Here is a 19,651-nt window from a genome sequence, read left to right on the forward strand (position 1 = left end):
TTTAAAAGTTTAACTTTTTGGCAAACGCTGATCCCTGCAGGCTTTGTCTCCTCTCCATTTTATTAAACTTTCTTTTATTCCCACTGAGAATAGAGGAAAGACACGATATTTAAAAAAAAAGAAAAAAAAAACAGAAAGAAACTTTTGCAGCAAATCGTAGAACCTCACTCAGTCCATGTCTTCCTTTTTTTGACAGGATTATTTTCTAAAGTGCGGCTTTCAGTGCTTTCAGTGAAGTGAGCATGAAAACATTCAGTTTACCATTGTATTTAGTGGTCAAGCTGGAAGCCGATGAATCCACCTCCCACTGTATAACTTCACTCTGTGTCAGACTGATGGATTTCACAAAATGGGGGCAACTACGTGAGTGAGCAGAGTGTGGCCAATGACACAGCAACAATGACTGTGGGGAAGAAGTGAACAGAAAACAGTCCTCCTTCCATCACTGAAACTAACCCCTTCCATGCAAGAGGGACTTTCTTATTCCCAAAACTAACCAACCGAAAGACAGGACTGATTTATAGGGTGAACTTTGATGAGTTTCAGGAACAAAGTCTGACCTTCCCGCTTCACTCACGACTTCAAAACAGCAGCAATACCAAAACAAAGCTTCATTTAAGTTTCTGCTGTTTCTGTCCGTGGATTCAGTACATGCTTGCATAAAGGCTGCATTTCTGCTGTGTGTTCATGGACATTTGCATTCACTGAGCACTTTATTAGGAACACCTGTACACCTGCTTATTCATGCAATTATCCAATCAGCCAACTGTAAAGCACTTACGGCTGGTGCCTGACAGTCTGGTTTGACTATTTGTGAAACTGCTGCTCTCCTGAGAATTTTACACACATCAGTCTCCACGGTTTGAGTGGTGAGGAAAAACAAAAACCATCCAGTGGGCAGCAGCTCTGTGCTCAGAAACATCTTGTTGATGAGAGATGTCAGAGCAGAAAGACCAGACTGGTTGGATCTGACAGAGAGGCTACTGTAACTCAGATAACCACTCTTTACAACTATGGTGAACAGAACAGCAGAATGAACAACGTGTTGAACCTTGAGGTGGATGGACTACAACAGCAGAAGACCATATCAGGTGCAGCCCTGAACAGAAACCTGAGGCTGCAGTGGACACAGGCTTAAACATCAGTGGCCTCCCCAGTCTCAAGATCTGAATCCAGTAAAACATCTCTGGGATGCGGTGGAACAGGAGATCTACAGCATGAAGTTGCAGCCGGACGACATGGAGCAGAACCTCAGAGAAAAGTTTCCAGTGCCTTGTGGAGTCCATGCCACAAAGACATAGACTCCGTGTCTGAGAAGTGAAGCCAACGCAGAAGTCCCTTAAACTTGCATTCTATCTAATGATCATCAGGTGGTGACTCCACTGGTTACAAAAAGAGATCTGATTGTATTGAAGTCTATGGGAAAATGTCTCTACTTCTCACTTGATTTATTACCTAAGTGAACCTTTTCCTAATGAGTTTATGGTCTCAAACTCTAGTTTCAAGTCTTCTTCAATACAACATGATGTTCATTTTTTAAATCATGTTTCCATTTAGAGGAAAATAGACCATAAAACAGGGTATGTATGCAGGGTATGAGCGGGGCTACCATGTGATTGACAGACTGTATCTGTCTGACAATCAGGATGGAGTACAGAGCAGGTCAGATCCACCCCTCACTCCTCCTCAACTCCACCTTCTCATCCAAATATGGTTTCTTCTGGTTTCAAAAAACCAAGATGGAGACGGCAAATTACAAACTCAAGGCTTCAAAACAGCAGTTCACAAATCAATGGGTGACGTCAGGACGGGTTGCCACTTGGGTGTTCCTAATAAAGTGCTCAGTGAGTGCAAGTCAGGGAAGAAGCTGTATGTTCCACTGAATGTTTTTTGTTTTGCTGAAGTCTACAGTGAGAGGCATGTTCCTTTTCCTGCATTCATACGACTCCAACCTTCTCAGCTTTGCTCAGTTAACGACCCACGCAACCAAAATCTGTTGCTAAGTAACCCAGTGAGCACAACTTGGTGATTTGCAGGTGAGTCATACATGTAGTTGTTCACTGAAGGTGAAAACTGTGCTTTATTTGGCACTTATTTAGTTTTATTTTTTTAGAAGTCTAGGTTACCTCATGTCATGGTGTTTTGTTTTTTGTCTCTTTGATCTTTTGCACTGTATTTTCTATTTTTTCTATTCTCTTCATATTGTTTCCTTTTGTTTCTATTGTTTTCCTGTAAACTCTGCCTAACCCTAACCCTAACCCTAATCCTAACCCATTTTGGCTTTAACTCTCAAAACAGAGATATGAAATGACCCTGATCCCAACAGATAATCCCAGTGAGTGAAAATACAAATATGAGATGATTTTTTTTTTTTACTGTACAGTAAATGAGGGACATGGTCAGATATAGTTACTGAATTACTGTTGAAACAATAGTCATATGTAAACAAAACATCTACAGAATATTTCACCCACATTTAACTAAGTATTGACTCAGACCTGCAAACACCCAGACCATGCTTACCCAAAGAGTAGTGGTCTGTTAGAGAGAAATGCTTTATCATTGAGGATTCCTCCCGCCGCTCTCCTCTCACTGGACAACAGTGAAACTCAGTTATGTGTCCTCCATCAGCTGGACCTGCTACGTCACTCTGCCATTAGATTTGCCACCAGTGGCCCTGACAAAACCAATCACTGTGTGCTGTTCGCTTCCATAAACTGGAAGTCCCTGCAGACCAGCTGCACACTTCACTGGTTTATTTAGCAAACCCTCCTTGGCGTGACCCCATCACCGCCACTGTCTTCATCAAACCCTCTGAACAATACTCTCTCATACACTCCTAACAGTTCCCAGAGGTCCATCAACAGGAAATAAAAAACAAAAATAAACTGGACACACTTACTGCAGGTCCTGGCTTCCCGACAGGTCCAGGTAAACCTCGTAAACCTGGCTCACCCTGGTGGAGGAGAAAAGAAGATTATTATGTTTATTTTTCTGATCACAATTAATGTGCAGCGTGTTTGCTGACAAAGAGATTTTAACAACTCCAACAGTACATATAAAAAAAGTCCTGTAGAAATACCTGCAAAAATGTCTGAATATCAGTTTCACTCTATGATAAACTTTTTAACATCTTTTACTGTTGTCACGTCCTAAAACATGTTTGAACTTCCTCTCCTGTTACTTTCATCAAACAATATAGCTCACCTTTACAAGGCTTTAACATCAGAGACAGGTGAGACAAAGATAACCATACCCTTTCTCCCATGAAACCTGGATGCCCACGCATGCCCACGTTCCCCTGGATACCCTGATGGGAGGGGGAACAACAGGCGAAAGCACTGAATTATCAATTAATGTCGCAAATCCAGCAGCTAATCCTTCACCACACAACTACTACCAAAAAATGATACATAGGATCCATAACCAGTGCTTTCACAGATATGTTAAGTCCTAATGTGCTACAGTCCACTAGTTCATGTACTGTATATTCTGTGTACAGTGTGTATATGCTATTAAAAGGTAGTGCAGGTGCATTCCTTGTATCTGCCCGGCTGAAAAATCACTTACATACATGCCTAAAGGGCCCTGAGGTCCCTCCATGCCTGGCTTCCCTGTGAAACCCTGAGAAATACACACACACACCCACATTAGACAAAATTGACAAAATAAACACACACACACATACGACAGGTATCTGTACGCCTGCGGGCTCACCCTTTCTCCTGGGGGTCCCGGTAAGCCTGGAGGTCCTGTCTTCCCTGGTGGCCCCTACCAGATGAAAACACTCTGTCACTAAAAGGAGCAATCAATGTTCATCTATTCAGCTAATCAGATGCAGGACTGCACAGGCATGTATGGCAACATCCACAGAGAAAATGAGGATGCTTCTCATCAAATGTACATTTACAGTAAAGAAATCTGACATGATTTGTGAAAAAATCCCTGTTGGCAGTCTGACCAGAGCTACATTAGAAGATCAATATCCCCATGATGATGTTTTAGCTAAGCTTAGTTTCTCAGAAGTCCTTTGTTTACATATTTACAGTCAACCCTGCTGCTCTTTCTCAGGCTTCAATGGATCTGTTCATCTCCAAATTTCCTGCCTGGCTGCCTCAGCTCTGAAGAAGTTTCAAGTCCTCTGTCCTTCAGATGACAAAGTCACAGAATGACAACTTGGCGTACCAAAGAACCAGGTGGACCATCTGCTCCTCTCTCCCCAGAAATTCCTGGAAAACCCTGGAAAAGAACAGCAATAAAGGATGACAGAAATGTCAGAAGAAGTGAAAAGGGACACAGAGGAATTTGAATAAACATTATGAGAACTGCAAAGCTGCCCAAAAATATAAAAGTGCAAATGTGAAGCAAACTACCATTTATTTTTTGCAAATATCACACGTGCACTGAACAGTGAAATTTTTGGTTTTTAAATGAGTTGATTCAGTATTTCTCTAATAGTTGCTCAATCTACCATTTAATTGCTTCTGGGTCATTAAATTGATGGAATTCATGAAGCCACTGCCTAAATGTCATTATGGATAATGTTTTGGTAATTAAGATTTTAATTTAATACTATTTAACAGGCTGCATTTGTCATTGTTAACTGGAGCAATTAATAATGTGCTGACTGTACATTTGGTAATACAAAACTTCTTTTGTCAGCTGCAGAACATCTGGAGTAGTAAATCCAGTTTTCTCAGGAGGATTAAAACTTTTAACACAAATTACTGAACACAGTATTTTTGATCTGCGGCTGTTTTTCATGGTTTTGGCTCTTTAGTTTCAGAGATTAACAGAAATCTTCTACTGCACTTGAAGATATTTTGCACCTTGTTTTGGAAGGACATGCTCAACAAAAACATGTAGGTGTAATGTTAAGGTGTCCGTATACTTCTGGCCAACGAGTGTGTCTATACTACATATACAGTACTATGTGTAAGCGTTTGTGTCAAACATACACACATGTTCCTGCACGATGATGTGCTGCAGCTCTTCCTAATACGCTCAGTAAACACACCTGATCTGTTTAAGTGGCTGGTAGCAGGTTCGGTTGTGTCCTGTTAAAACCTGTTTTTGGCAGCGTTTGTTGTGCTCACCTGCTCATTAATCTATAAAATCCTCCATAATTTGAAGCCGGGATGTCTCGTAAAACTGTAATAATGTGTTTGTATTTAGCTGAACCCTGCAGCTTGCGGCAAAGAGCCAGGCAGAGCCGAGGTGCAGGGATGATGTCACGAACTGAACGTGAGGTCATCCTGCGGCTAACAGTCTTACCGTCAGCCCTTTACTGCCCGCACTGCCAGCTGCACCCGAGGGACCCTGAAACAGAGACAGAGAAAATACCAGAAATGCTATTTTTCCCAGCAGCAGAGGTCATTCAGAGTGCAATTAGTAAATATTATTAAGGAATTAATGAATCAACTCAGCACTTGAATCTTCAGCCTCTTAATCATTTTCATTACAACTTGTATCATTTGTTACAAAACATTTTTTCACAAAATAAGATTTCAGACTAAACAAAGAAACATGGTAACATTTACTACAAAGATGGAAACTTTTTGGAGTGTACACCTTTGTTAGAATTTAACAAATTCCAGTCATGTCAAACTCTGTCTTTTTAACATTGTATAAAATACAGTGATGAATAAATGAGACAGACGGATCATGAACTCTACTGCAGAGCTGAAAATGTTCCACACTTCACCACAGTAGCATACAAAGACTGCCTCCTGCTGCCTAAACCAACAACTACTACACAAGAGTAACCTCAACTCAACTTGGGAGTCAGTTTTGACATTTTTAGGGCATTTCCATCTTATCAGTCTTTCAGTAAGTCACTCTTTAAAACTGTCACCCAACAGCCATCTAATCTTGTATTCAGAGAAGATTTTTTTTTTTTTAAAGCGTGTGACTATGTGCAGTGTGACATCTGTAGTCATAACTTAACAAGCCAAAAATCCTCTACAAGACCAAGCTGGGAATAAAACTGAGTGATAAAGTGTGTGTGAAATAAGTTTATATGTTTATACAAAATAATTCACAGGATAAACACTGGTCCAGCATGTGGCAGAAAGTCAAGGAAACACACACAAAGACACACACACACAACATTTACAGGTGATGGGATTGAAATATGATAGAGAATGGGAACCTGTGTACCAGGCTTTCCTTCTGCTCCCTCTGGTCCTGGTGGCCCTGGCAAACCCTGGGAGGAATCAACCAAAAACACACACAGACACACACATGCAAACTGTTCATCCTGTAAACCTCTTTTTTGTTGATTATTTTCAAAATATGACATTTTTTATAAGAAACAGCAAAGTGAGCAATTAAGAATGAATGTAAACATGACTTTTCTGTTTACCCTCTGTGGGTCAGTGTGACAGGTGAGTATAAGCATGTAGGGGAACTTAAGGTTTATCTAGAACAGTTTCCAAAAATAAAATCTTTAATGATAACTAAAAGGGAAATGACATCATATATTAGACAAAATGAAATGACATCATATATTAAGAAGAAGTTGTGTTAAAACTAGTTCACCTCATAAACTCTAATTGTAAGACAATTTAATCAAACTTCACGTCTCATATTTGTAATGTCAGTATTCAGATTTTGCAGGACCTATATTTTAAACATATGTCCAGAGCTACAGGGAGTTTACTGTTGACTACACTATGAATCACTGGCAAGTTTACCGATGGGCCTGGTTGGCCAGTGTGGCCCCTCTGACCAGTCCGACCCTGGGGAAAAGACAAGAGAGAAGCCATCATTAGCATTAACTAAATATGAATACAAAGCAACTCACATTGCAGGTTTCTAAAGCAATTGACAGGAAAAAATGATGACTAAATGACTAAAAATCTGTGCTACCACTAATATGACATTTTAAAAATGATTTCTTTCCCTGTCTTTTCCTGTTGTTATTCTAGTGACAGTCACAGTACCATCAGCTTTTTTTTATTTATTTGGAATTCATGATTGCTTCTGTGATTGCAGTGTGATGAACCCTATAAATGAACTAAAAAGAGTCTTATACCTTGTTCCCTCTGGGTCCTGGTTTGCCGTTACGTCCATCTGGTCCCCTGTTCCCCTTCAATGAAGTTCAGATTATTAGTGTCTGTTGCCAAGCATCAATATCAACCATAAACTGTTTGTCATCATCATCCAAAATACTTCCAGATGCATTTTGCCAATAATAACATTTAAATAAAATGATGTTAGATAAAATGCTTTCTTGCTCTTAAAATGGATGAAACTGTAAAAATGATGAAGCAGAAATTGTGATTTCGCTCAATTTAGAAAAATGGAGCAGAGTTTGAGTTATGATCCTTGTGTCACAAAATGCTGAATTGTTCAACCTTTGCATCATCATTAAAATCAGCTTTGTAAACAAACATATTGATTTACATATTTTAACGTGGTCCTCTGCATGAAGTTCAAATTACTCATCATGGTTAGTCCCACTCAGCCTGTGAAAACAGTTGTATAAAGTCCTCTTTCTTCAGCTCTGGAGGATAATATAACCCTGATGACGTCACTATGATGTCATCAGCTTGGGCTTGAAAACTACAAATATTTGACGGAAAGCCCGTGTCACAGACTAGAAGTATTTATTTAGAAGGATGTGGGCATTAACACGGCAAATGGGGTCAACTGAAGGATAATGCTATCAAGTAGCATTGTGGGAAATGTAGGATCCATTCATTTTTGGAGCTTCATCCATACCAGAGGAAAACTTCTGGATATCTTAAACTCTGCTGCATCAATTCTGTTTTAACCTGTATTGTGAAAGATGAAGGTACAGTATTTTAAGAGACAATAATCCTACACAGATTGAGTTCACTTTACACTGAAAGATGGCATCTTTAAACGGCTAAAATTAATGAGTAAGTTATTGATTATCAGCTTATCATCCAAATATTGGTAAAAACAGCTGGAGTCATTACTGAGGATGTAAAATGTGGATTTATGGATGGTTTTAAAAACACTAACGATTTTACCTTGTGTGTAAAAGACAAACAACATAACGGTTATACTGTTATTTCTTTACTTATTGATTAAACATTAGGCAGAAGGCTGAGAGAGACTCCAGTGATTCCAATTAAAACACAGTATTCATTTTGACTCATGCTGCAAGAAAAAGACTTTTTTGAAGTTAAAACATTTAATGCTCCTGTCTAATGACCAAGTGCAGAAACAGGAGTGTGTTAAATTCATGTCCTTACACTTGGATTGTTAAATGCACATGAATGCATTAGGCCACTGGAAGCTCTAATGTTACGCAGTTAAATCTGGATCAACATATGAAGTCATCTGACATTTCTTGGTGTTCAGAAAACACAAATCACCACTGACCTTTAACCCATGACTGCCCTGTTTTCCCTGAGGGCCCATTTCTCCATTTGTGCCCTGAATGAAGAAATATAAAATCAGTCAAGCTTAACTGGTTTTTCACCGTCTCCACACAGCCCCTTTCTCCTGCTTCTCCAGGTTAAAAGAGCACGTAATACAATAACGTTCTGCAAACACAGTGGGTTAATAATTTGGGAATTAAAGTATTTTATTTGTTACCAGTGTAAATCTGAAACAAGTGGTGTGTTATCTGAGAGCAGGCAGAAGATCCATCAGGTATATTTAAAAAATACTCACAAACACAGAATCAATACAGCTCACCACAGTGCTATAAAGTGTACCTCAGTGCCTATGGGGCCAGGCTGGCCCTTGTTCCCTGGGAAACCTGGGAAGCCGGTGGGGCCCCTCTCTCCCTGAGGACCCTTAATGCCTGCTGCCCCCTTAATACCCTGAAGGAAAAGCAGAGAGTTTCTAAGGGGCTGAGACCCTTTTTAATCATACATGTTAACAAATAGTTTGACATTTTGGTAAATACACTTATTGGTTGTCTTGGATTCTTTTTACACTTTGTGCTGATTGAACAAACTAGATATAAAATGTTAATTAATGAGCTATAGAGGTGCTGGTAGGTGGATTTTTTTGGCTTTGGACAGAGCCAGTCTCCGTGCTAAGCTACGCTAACCAGCTGCTGTTTGTAGCTTTACATTTAGTGTACATGACATGAGTGTTGTCAATTTTCTCATCTAACTCTTGAAAAGATAGTGAATAATCATATTTCTTAAAATGATGGGCTCTTCCTTTAAGTAGCTCTGTCACATTCTCCACATCCAGTGTTATCAAACAGAAAATCGCTGCTTCTTACTTTGCTGCCTTTAGGTCCTGGATCCCCCTTGTCCCCATCTGGTCCCCTGTTGCCCTGTAAAGAGGAAAATGGTCAAAAGTAGGTTCAGTCAATAATGTTTAGCAGAGAATATGTTTGTCGTCTATAGTGAGTACCTACCGTTACCCCAGGAAAACCTGTGGGACCTTGTAGCCCTGGAGCGCCCTGAAAATAAAGCCAAAAGCCATTGAATGTATTGTTTAACATTTGAAACGATGACAACAGAAGAAGTAGGAATTAAGGACTAAGTATCACATTTACAAACAAATTACTGTAATACCTACAGTATAACAAGATAGATAGCAGATTAAATGGCTAGTTATGATGGAATTTAATTTGAAACCTTGAATCTGAAGTGAGTTATTTCAGTGAAGTTCAGCAGAGAATGAAGAATAAATAAGAAACACAGACTTCAGTGTGTTACAGCATCATGTCATGATCCACTGAGGCCCTACAGCCAGTAGATGGCACTGTGAGGCAGCAGCATACTGTCTATCAATGGTGATTGTAGAAATCACTGTGAAAATATGTTTTACTGTACAGTCAGTGTGAACAGTGAGGCACAGCTACTCAGTTATAAAACCCTTCATACAACTGGGACTAAATTCATCTGCTTGTAACCTTCTTAAATCCATCTCGTCTGTTCATATATGCAGTGGCAAGAAAATAAACTGAAAGCCATTCAAAGATAATCAATGAAGTAAAAAAGAAATCCAGATTAACAGCTAAATGCTTAAAGGAATCACTGGAGCTGGTTAACATCTCTGAGTCTACCATCATGGTAAGGCAGGGCATCATGCTTCATGCTTCAGTCCACTCTTTACAGATTTACAAAGGTTGACTTATAACTACAAACTCTGCAATAATTTCTGAACTTCACTTTACAAGTTCACCATAATTTGAGCCCATACATTGAGGGGTAAATGAAATCCCTGGTTCATCAAGGTATAAATGGACTGCGCTTATATAGTGCTTTTCTAGTCTTATCTACAACTCAAAGTGCTTTACACATTCACCCATTAACTCACACATTTATACTGATGGAACAGCTATCAGTATGAAAGTACAGCGTGTGACCAATGTGCATGCAGAAACTCATGCAGAGAAGAGGGGGAGAGTGTAGCCCAGGATACTTCTGTATAATTTACAGATGTCCCCTAAATGCCTCACATGCAGGCTATTGGTAATTACTGCAATTTACCGATGTTCCTTAAATGCATCACATGCAGGTTGTCTATAGATGCTAGGAAGGCTGCTGCACACAGAGAAGCTTCTAGCCCACACTCAGTTACTGCAACGCAGCACCTCAGACAGGTGTGTGGCCAAAAAAAAGTTACCTTAGTGAAAACAGAGTGATTTTATCTACCTGGGAGGAGGATCTGAGTAGACCTTACATATAAGAAATGCTGCTTTTCATGATCAATTACTGCAGGAAACCAGGTAAGGAAGGACACACATGCTTCTTCTTGTAGCATGAACCTGCATGTGTATGAATGTAATGATGCTAATATGTTCACGTGCAACTCACCATGGGCCCCTCAAAGCCAGGATCCCCCCGGGCACCCATGGGTCCCACAGGCCCCTGATGAGAAAACAAAAGACAACAAACAACACAAAAGGGAAAATATTGGTAAGATACTGTATCTTTTAAATGGCTGGACCTTTACTGTACATGTTGATACAACATGGTGGGCTCCTCATTGTGCAACATGTGTTTAGATATAATGTGGTTTGCCCCACATATGTGTCATTAACTCAGAATATTCATGATGGGCATTATACGGTGATGCCTCTGACACCTCAGGCAAACAGACAAGGCTCTGCCTCCAGGTGGTTTGAGAACCACTGTCCTAAACAGGTACAACAATTTCTACCATTTCTAAGTAATTTCATTTGAAGAGAACTCACTTTCCTTACTACCACATACTGCCTTACCCTACCCTTAAACTTTTAAAGTACAACTAAGAGGGCAGAGGGGTACTATTCAATATGTACTAATGTATCAGTTTTCTCTTAAAATAGTAAACCAGGATTTGACTTGATGATTTCTGGTTAACAACAGTTATTTGAAAAATAAACAGAGATTTTGCATCTACAATTAATTCACAGACAACAGATCGTTTCAAGTTCTTGTCTGCCTTAAATAAGCCTACAGAATTAGTGCAGCTCCAAATAATGATATGAGAGAAGTTTATTTAGTATAAAAAAAGGATGAACTGAAGCATTATAACACGCCATTAAGAAAAAAAAAAAAGAACAACTTTTTTGTCAAATTATCTGCAATGTTAAATTATCTTAATCATTAAGTATGGATTGTAATGGAGCAGTTCTGTTCCAGTTCAACCATTAAATCTTAGTTTAGTTTAGAAAACAACAAACAAAATGACATGATGAAACCAGACTCACAAGATCTCCTTTCGGGCCAGGAGCACCCACCAGTCCTAGATGTCCCTGTTAAGTAGCACAGTTTGAATTTAACCCTCTGCACATACTGACTACAAAGTTAATGAAGCGGCACCTCAACAAATCAGAAATATCTATCAACAGTCTTGTCCTTAACTGTACTCACTTGGGGCCCTCTGAGTCCAGGAGGACCAATCTGTCCCTCTAAACCTGGAGGCCCCTAATTGGTAGAAAAAGAAGACACATTTCATGCCAAACATAGTCTTTAAAAACAGTTGAATACCTGCAGCATAATTCTAATCAAACAAAATGCATACCTGTGGGCCTCTGGGGCCAACACTACCAGCGGGTCCCATGTCACCCTGAAAGAAATTTTATTTTACATATAAAATTTATACACAAGATAAGTTTGAACATTTTGTTTCAGATCTATGAAACTGGTACCCAAACTTCAAAATCATAACATAGCTGTCATTTAAACTACAGCCTGTTTCCATCAAACATTTCTTGATCAACAGAAAATGAATCAACAATTTTCCCAAATCCAATCCATAATCCATCCACTCGTTAATGTCAATAGTCAAGCAGAAATGTCGCATAGTCTCCGGTTCCAGCTTCTGAAATATCATGATTTTGTGCTTTTCTCCGTTTTCTGTCAATTAAAATTTTTGGTTGTGGACTGTTGGTTGGACAAAGCAGGTCTGAAGAATCTTTAGACATCAGCTAGTTTAATGAATGGTCATACACCTGAAAAAAGAAAGAGCTGGGAGAAAACATCTTCCACCTGCAGTTATAACTATGGACCATACATGTTGACATTTTTAGACGAGTACTCATGAGTCGGACCACACCTATCTTTGAGCTCTGATTTAATTTTGATCCCAACTACACAGCTGTACAGTGACTGTATCTTGCACAGTTGTGACAAAATTTTGCCCACAGACAGACAGACAGACAGGCAGACAGGCAGACAGGCAGACAGACAGACAGTCAGGCAGACAGACAGACATATAAAGGACTAAAAACTTTCTCTGTAGTAGTTCCTGCAACAGTCACTTAGACTCACAGGGTGAAAACAATACCTGTCATGCTGATGTTGGTCATAAACACTTGTAGTGTTATCTTACCCTTGAGCCATTAACTCCTTGAGCGCCAACATGTCCTGTAGCACCTGGTGCACCCTGGGACACGCACATACAAATATTATGTATATATCTATAAGTGGCACCAACAGACAAACATCTTGTCACCTAATCCTTGTGTCTTCTTACCGTTGGCCCTGCCAGGCCTGGGGGGGCATCAAGTCCGCTCTCCCCCTGGTAACAGCAAGAAGATAACAGCATTAATGATGCACTGTCCTCATTGTCCATCATTTCACACTTACAGTTCATAATCTCACAGTAAATCAAATGTCTAATTTAGTTTTAACTATATTTAAGTTTGTATGAATGTCAGAACAGCTTGTGAGAGTCAGTCTCAATCTTCATTCCCATCACTGACACAAAATACTTCAGCAGCAAAGAAAGCAAAAATTTCAATTTTTTCTTGTTAAAGATGAAGCCTTTCTCTTGCCCAAAGCATACTGGGATAGGTTCAACCCATGGGGAGGTGTCTAACAAATTTCCCCAAATTACTAATTCTGCAAAATCCAAATCCAAACTTTAAAAAAAAACCTCAACTACAGTCAGCACATCACTCACATCAGGACCACGTGGTCCCTCTGGCCCGTAGCCACCTCGGATCCCATGAGGCCCCTGCAGAGAGGATTAAAGATGTATTAAATGTCAACTTCATAAAAATATATCATTAAAATACATTGAAAACACTGTATTCAAAGTGAGGATTAATGATATAGAGCCTGTGCCTGTGAGGCAGAGATTCTGATTTGATGTCATGTTCAAACAGGGACCGGTTTGGGGTTAAAACAGATCAAGAAGTGAATTTCATTATTACATTATCTTACAAAAGCTGATTGTTTTGTTCCTCTTATTTGTGTAATGTATTACACAAAGACAGCTTCACTGTCATTCTTATTCTTTTAAACCGTGATGGTATCTTATCCAGCAAGATGTATTTGTATATATGTTTTTTTTTTTTTTTTTTTTTTTATATAAGCTTCTTTATGTCACAGAAGGGACAGAAATGAGGGAAGCAGAAATGCTCATGGTTTACGATTCACCTACTGTCTCCACAAAGGTTATGAACATAATGTGAGATCCTCAGTGACATTCATGCACATATAGAAAGGTGCTATAAAGGGAGAGACACTCACTGGTGGTCCGACAAGACCAGGTGGGCCAGGTAAACCAGTTGATCCCTATACAAAGACAGAACACATCAGATGATCATTACAACATATTGTATTGTTCAGACTGAGATATCCTCATATGAGCAGCTAAAGGCAGTATGGTCTGTCTGTTCTGAAGCAATCTACATCTTTGTACCTCATGAAAACAAGCCAGAAAGGACAAGAGGTCTTTCTTTAATGTTGTGTAACGCTGTGCGCCATTAACATAAGTACAAATTCAAATTTAAAAGATGGATGATAAATAAGTACATCAGAATACCTTCTCACCAGGTTCACCAACGTCCCCTCTTGGACCCTTCAGGCCGATGAGACCCTGAGGAAGTAGAGAAGGAAAAAATAATTGTCTGCATTGATAAGGTAATTTTTTTTATTGTCTTATCCTTTACACACGAGCAACAATCAATTTCACATGAGTGACACAATTTAAAACAAAATCATCATCGAACATTTTCCATTTCTGAGAATAGTTTTTATGACCTTTTCAAACATGGATGTAAAGTGGCTGTAATCAATTTTTGTGTTAGCAATGGATGAAAGGTGGTTTATAGTGGCAATGCACAGAGAATTATCACTCGACTCACATCACAACACACGCTCTACATATCAATATCAATTATTGCAATTATTTTAGTTAAGCAAAATTATTGTATGGCTGCTTGTGTGATGATAACAGTCAATATTTGAGAACTTTAGCTTTAATTAAATGAAAAGGGGTTTAACTGAATATAATATTTATTAGTATTTCCCCAAGGCACAAATATCAAAAAACTTAAATGAAACCACTCAGAATTTGACCAAAGAGCTGAATCTGTTTTGGACAAAATGTTAGCTGAAGAAAATACTATAATACTGTAATACTAACAAACAATATCATCAAAAATGTATGTGCTAAATAGATGCTTAATAGTTAAAAGATGACAGAAAGACAGTGTTGCTCAGACTGTATGCAGTACAAGTTCAGGGTTCTTCACTCCACAGTAAGTCAGAGGGTTACATGGTGCTGACTTTTCCTCCTTACAAAAGCAGCTGTACAGTTTTATATCCTCACCTCATCACCCTTTTCCCCTTTGGACCCTCGTTCTCCCCTGTATCCCCAGGGGCCCTGATGTCAATTAGAGACAAGATGGAAAGATTTAAACAGGTGAAAAACAAACACATAATTTACCAGCTGTTAGACCTGCAGTAGTCCGTTTACTGTACAGAATGTGCCCACCTGTGGTCCAGGAGCACCAGGTGACCCAGGATGACCATCCTCTCCATTTTCACCATCTCTCCCTGGGGCCCCGGGTCGTCCTGGAGGACCCCTGGGACCCTGTTCACCCTGTCAAGCAACATAAATCATCAGAGGCAGGCCACTGTTGATACTGACTGCTGCTCCATCAGCCTGTTAGTCAATGTGAACAGAAAACCAACAAAGTAAAACAAAAAATGAAACAAAAAAAAAACTCCAGCTGTGTGTGAGCTTCACACCCTGATGGTTACATTATAAATTGCAAGTGTGTACTGTGGGGACACTGACTCTCCACCACTCTGCAGGGCCATTCATCACACAGACGGGGCATCACCTGAATAACAACACACTGTCTAGAAGACTGTCACCTGCAATAACTCTGCATGGAAACAGGTGGAAAACATGTACAGATTCACAATGAATAGCTAAACCACCTGTGCTGGCACTGGAGAATGATGTATGTTAGGATGATGGATACAGAGTCATACATATGGAGACTGGCATAATGAATGATGAGTTTTTTTAACCATTGTTGAATCAAGATAGCTCCAGTGAGAGCAATGCACCATTTTTCAGTGCAACACACTCATATTTACTAGAGATTATTTTCATTTTAGTGATTAATTGAGAAAATGTTTAATTTATAAAACATGACAAAATGCTGAAGAATTGCGGTTGATCAGAGGTGACATCTTCACATGTCCTGTTTTGACTGAGCAACAGCTCAAAACCCAAAGATATTTGATTTACAATCATATAAAACACAGAAAAGCAGCCTTTGATGTTAATTACCTGACTCATTTTTCATCATTACATTCACACCTTGAAGCTGCCAATCTCAACAACATCTAAACTTTTGGCCACCTGTAGTGGCTTCAAAAACTATTCAGACTTCACTTTTTGTACTGTGTGTTGTCAATTTAATATTAAATTTGTAAAACAGCCATTTTTGTCTATCTATATCCATAACCCAAAATGACCTAAAAGTGAAAACATGTTTGTAGAAAATGTAGAAATTTACACAAATTTGAAATCTCTTATTTACAGGTGTTAAAACGCTTTGTTGTGGCAGTTTAATTATCTGCTTTAATTATCCTTGAGATGTGACTAGAACTTAACAAAAGTCCAGCTGTGGCAAACTGAATTGATCACACATAGTTTAGAAAGGCACACACTTGTGTATATAAGGTCCCACAATTCACACTGCAGGTCAGGACGAAAACCAAGTCAGAGGGAACGCTCCCCAAGCCTCCACAGGTCTCGCGACCTGAGACTGGGGTGATGGTTCACCTTACACCATAACAATGACCTGAGGCGTACAGCTAAGACTAGGCTGGAGAGGCTTCAGGACATAGGCGGTGCTAAGGGGCTGCAGCTCTGAATATTTTCTCAAAAGCCCCGGATCTATTAAAAATAATAAATAAATGAATAAATAAAATGAATAAAAATTGCGCTCTGTTTAACATTTCAAAGACAAAATCATACAGGCTACAATACAAACACGGCACACGCAGTTATCTGCTTTTAAAAATAATGTCCAGCTTTGTGTCATTCTCTCTGATTGGACGGTGTCTCGTCTGTGCGAACTGCTGAGCCATTTCTGTGTCGTTATTATGCAGTACCACTCCTGACAGTGAGGGGCAGCACTACGCCAGCGGGCATCAAGCCTGCCGGTCCCACCGAAAAGTAAAAGAAGAAGTGGAACCTTTGTTTTATTCAGTCCGAGAACAACCTGGTGTGGTTAATAACAAGATGGACATAAGAACATGTTTCATAAAGAGTGAACTGTGGACAGGTGTTACAGGTCTGTGAACCTGCAGCTGTACTCAGACAGCAAACTAACTATAGCTCAAGTTATTCAACATTCTTTATTGTTACATCCAGGGCTTGACATCAGCACCCAGCCACCCGCCAAATGAGGGTGGAATTTGGCAGTGAAGGGTAGCACAGTCACTCTTCCTAGCCACTTTGGCAGGTGGCATGTTCTCTGTGTGTGTATGTGTGTGTGTGTGTGTGTGTGTGTGTGTATGCATGTATTTATGTATATGTATATATATATATATATATATATATATATATATATATATATATATATATATATATATATATATATATATATAGAATAGAACAGAATAGAATTCCTTTATTGTCATTGCACGAGCACTGCAATGAAATTAAAAGTGCTTCAACTGAAACAGTCCAATCCAAACAGGCAAACAGGCAATCACACAACATAAAAGTCAATACCAATACCAATAAAGCCAATAAATACCAATGAAAAACTATAAAAACCAATATCAATAAAAACCAATGAATACCAATAAATAATAAATGAGTTTCAGCATTGAAAGCTGTGTATAAAAGTGCAGAGTTAAAAGTGATAGTTAGGACTGGCATTTTCATTTGCATTCATAGATCTGATGGCCCAAGAAAAGAAGCTGTTTTTCACTCTGTTTGTACTCTCAAAAGACAACTGAACTAATAAACCCATTGCACCCGTCACACTACGATACCACAACTATAAAAATTGTATAAAAAAATAAATAAATCACTACTACTAACCTTTGCAGTAATCATACACTGCAGTAAAATTAAATTATGTGCATGTGAACCATCCAAAAAAGAAATTGGCCCTTGCTCTGGGTGCGCTGGGCTTAGCCCCGGATCTTGTCAACTTCTAGATCCACCCCTGCTTCAGGACAAGTCTCTGACTGTCCTTGAGTGGCAGTGGAGAAACCTGAGGTTAACAGTTCACAGACACTAAGAGGATCTGCCAGGAAGAATGGGATAATCTGCCAAATCCAGGTGTGTAAAACTTGTAGAGACTTAACCAAGAAGAATCAAAGCTGTCATTGCTGCCAATTTGGCTTCTACAAAGTGCTGAATTAAGGTCTGAATACATTTGTAATTGAGAAATATCAGTTTTTGATATTTAATAAATTAGCAAAAGACATTCTAAAAACATGTTTTCACTTTGTCATTATGGGTTATAGAGAGTAGGTTGATGGGAAAATTGCAATTTTACATTCATTTCTCTTCACAATTAAATCTGCAATACAATAAATTGTGCAAAAAGTGAAGGGGTCTGAACACACTCTCTGCAGCCAGTGTATCTTCTCTCCTCTCCTTCTCTTACAGAACAGTCACCAAAGGCTGTTGTACAGACGATTGAGTGTTTCCAACTATCCCTAACTTCACTGTTTGGTCCCCAGTACCAACTCATTACCCAGCTGAGACCTCACACAACACTGGCTCCAGGCTTTCAGTTTCCATACAGTCACAGTGAACCTCCAGGACTCATGTTTATGTATTTTGAGATGGTTGCTGAGATGGATGTAACACAGTTTAAATTACCTCCACCTTTACAACCTGTTCACCCAAACAAATTATGTCAGTGGTTTTCAAATTGCATGTAACTTAACACTACATGAGAAAAAGGGAGGCCTCAGTGAGAGAATGTGAAACTTATGAAATTACACAATATAAATTCAGAAAATTTGATCAACTATGCCTTAGTGTATTCAAATTTAGTGTATAGTGTATTCAAAGAAATATGGAACTTCTTAATTTAGCAATAGAATTTTCATTGCTTATTCCCTCAATACGGGAATAGTTACATCATAGAAGGTTTCATTCACAGGCAGACAGCACCCACTTCTTTTAACCACACTCAGTCTGCTCCACCAACCATATTACACTTAATTTAATTCGACTATTGAACTCTGCTGGATGCTGTATGGTCAGGCTTCGGTCAATTCCACAAAAATTAATTTCAACATCCCAAAGTTTCCAATGACCCCAAATATATCAGACTCTATTAAAAGGAAATAAAATATGTACAATGTTTCTATTTGAAGTATTGACAAAGCCATAAAAATGGGACACTTATTTTTCACTATTTCATTTATTGTACACACTATTGAGCTTCTTTGAAGAGTTACAGGTATTAGATGCAGACACACAATAGGTTTGTGATTTTGTCACTGAGTGTGGAAACAAGAACAGGGGCTCAATTATAACCGTTCACAGTGCACTGTATAAAGTGCATGGCACAATTAGTGCCTGTCCATATCATTTTTTGGTATTTTTTAACATGTCCATATCATTTTTTGGTATTTTTTAACATGTCCATATCATTTTAACATGCAGAAAACCAGTCAGAGTACCCCAGACTCCCATTCCCTTATTGTGCTATTATAATGGTGCAGTGTTTCACACAGAATTAGATATTTGTGGTGAGTTGATTACATATTGTGACCCCAGTCCTGGCACGCACACGCACACACACACACACACACACACACACACACACACAGCTCTGTGCGCCAAGAGGGGCAAGAAAAAAAATGAAAGCGCTGCACACAGCTCTATAAAGAAGACAGCTCTATAAATTCACAACATTTCTTTTACGTTACATTATGAGAATTGTTAATCAGTTTTTGGTTCATTATGAAACCGTAATGGGGCAAATTGAGTC

At 39.0% G+C, this 19,651-nt stretch overlaps 1 protein-coding gene across 2 annotated transcripts in view; it reads right to left on the reverse strand.

The window, feature by feature from the left end:
- The window catches only part of LOC139611938 (collagen alpha-1(I) chain), a 94,876-nt gene that overhangs the window by 11,151 nt on the left and 64,074 nt on the right, over positions 1 to 19,651 (reverse strand). For both annotated transcript variants that reach the window (XM_071467010.1, XM_071467011.1), the window contains 24 exons: positions 15,157 to 15,264; positions 14,992 to 15,045; positions 14,203 to 14,256; positions 13,908 to 13,952; positions 13,336 to 13,389; positions 12,907 to 12,951; positions 12,763 to 12,816; positions 11,953 to 11,997; positions 11,802 to 11,855; positions 11,639 to 11,683; positions 10,761 to 10,814; positions 9,353 to 9,397; positions 9,215 to 9,268; positions 8,694 to 8,801; positions 8,356 to 8,409; positions 7,037 to 7,090; positions 6,696 to 6,740; positions 6,152 to 6,205; positions 5,275 to 5,319; positions 4,186 to 4,239; positions 3,718 to 3,771; positions 3,571 to 3,624; positions 3,257 to 3,310; positions 2,903 to 2,956 (listed from right to left, as the gene is read on the reverse strand). In XM_071467010.1, coding sequence (XP_071323111.1) covers positions 2,903 to 2,956; positions 3,257 to 3,310; positions 3,571 to 3,624; positions 3,718 to 3,771; positions 4,186 to 4,239; positions 5,275 to 5,319; positions 6,152 to 6,205; positions 6,696 to 6,740; positions 7,037 to 7,090; positions 8,356 to 8,409; positions 8,694 to 8,801; positions 9,215 to 9,268; positions 9,353 to 9,397; positions 10,761 to 10,814; positions 11,639 to 11,683; positions 11,802 to 11,855; positions 11,953 to 11,997; positions 12,763 to 12,816; positions 12,907 to 12,951; positions 13,336 to 13,389; positions 13,908 to 13,952; positions 14,203 to 14,256; positions 14,992 to 15,045; positions 15,157 to 15,264 — 1,341 coding nt within the window. The remainder of the gene's footprint in view (positions 1 to 2,902; positions 2,957 to 3,256; positions 3,311 to 3,570; positions 3,625 to 3,717; positions 3,772 to 4,185; positions 4,240 to 5,274; positions 5,320 to 6,151; positions 6,206 to 6,695; positions 6,741 to 7,036; positions 7,091 to 8,355; positions 8,410 to 8,693; positions 8,802 to 9,214; positions 9,269 to 9,352; positions 9,398 to 10,760; positions 10,815 to 11,638; positions 11,684 to 11,801; positions 11,856 to 11,952; positions 11,998 to 12,762; positions 12,817 to 12,906; positions 12,952 to 13,335; positions 13,390 to 13,907; positions 13,953 to 14,202; positions 14,257 to 14,991; positions 15,046 to 15,156; positions 15,265 to 19,651) is intronic.

The sequence above is a fragment of the Trachinotus anak genome, unplaced genomic scaffold (assembly GCF_046630095.1).
Source record: "Trachinotus anak isolate AG129_WGS33_773 ecotype Australia unplaced genomic scaffold, CSIRO_AGI_Tana_v1 ptg000028l, whole genome shotgun sequence".
NCBI classification, from domain to species: domain Eukaryota; kingdom Metazoa; phylum Chordata; class Actinopteri; order Carangiformes; family Carangidae; genus Trachinotus; species Trachinotus anak.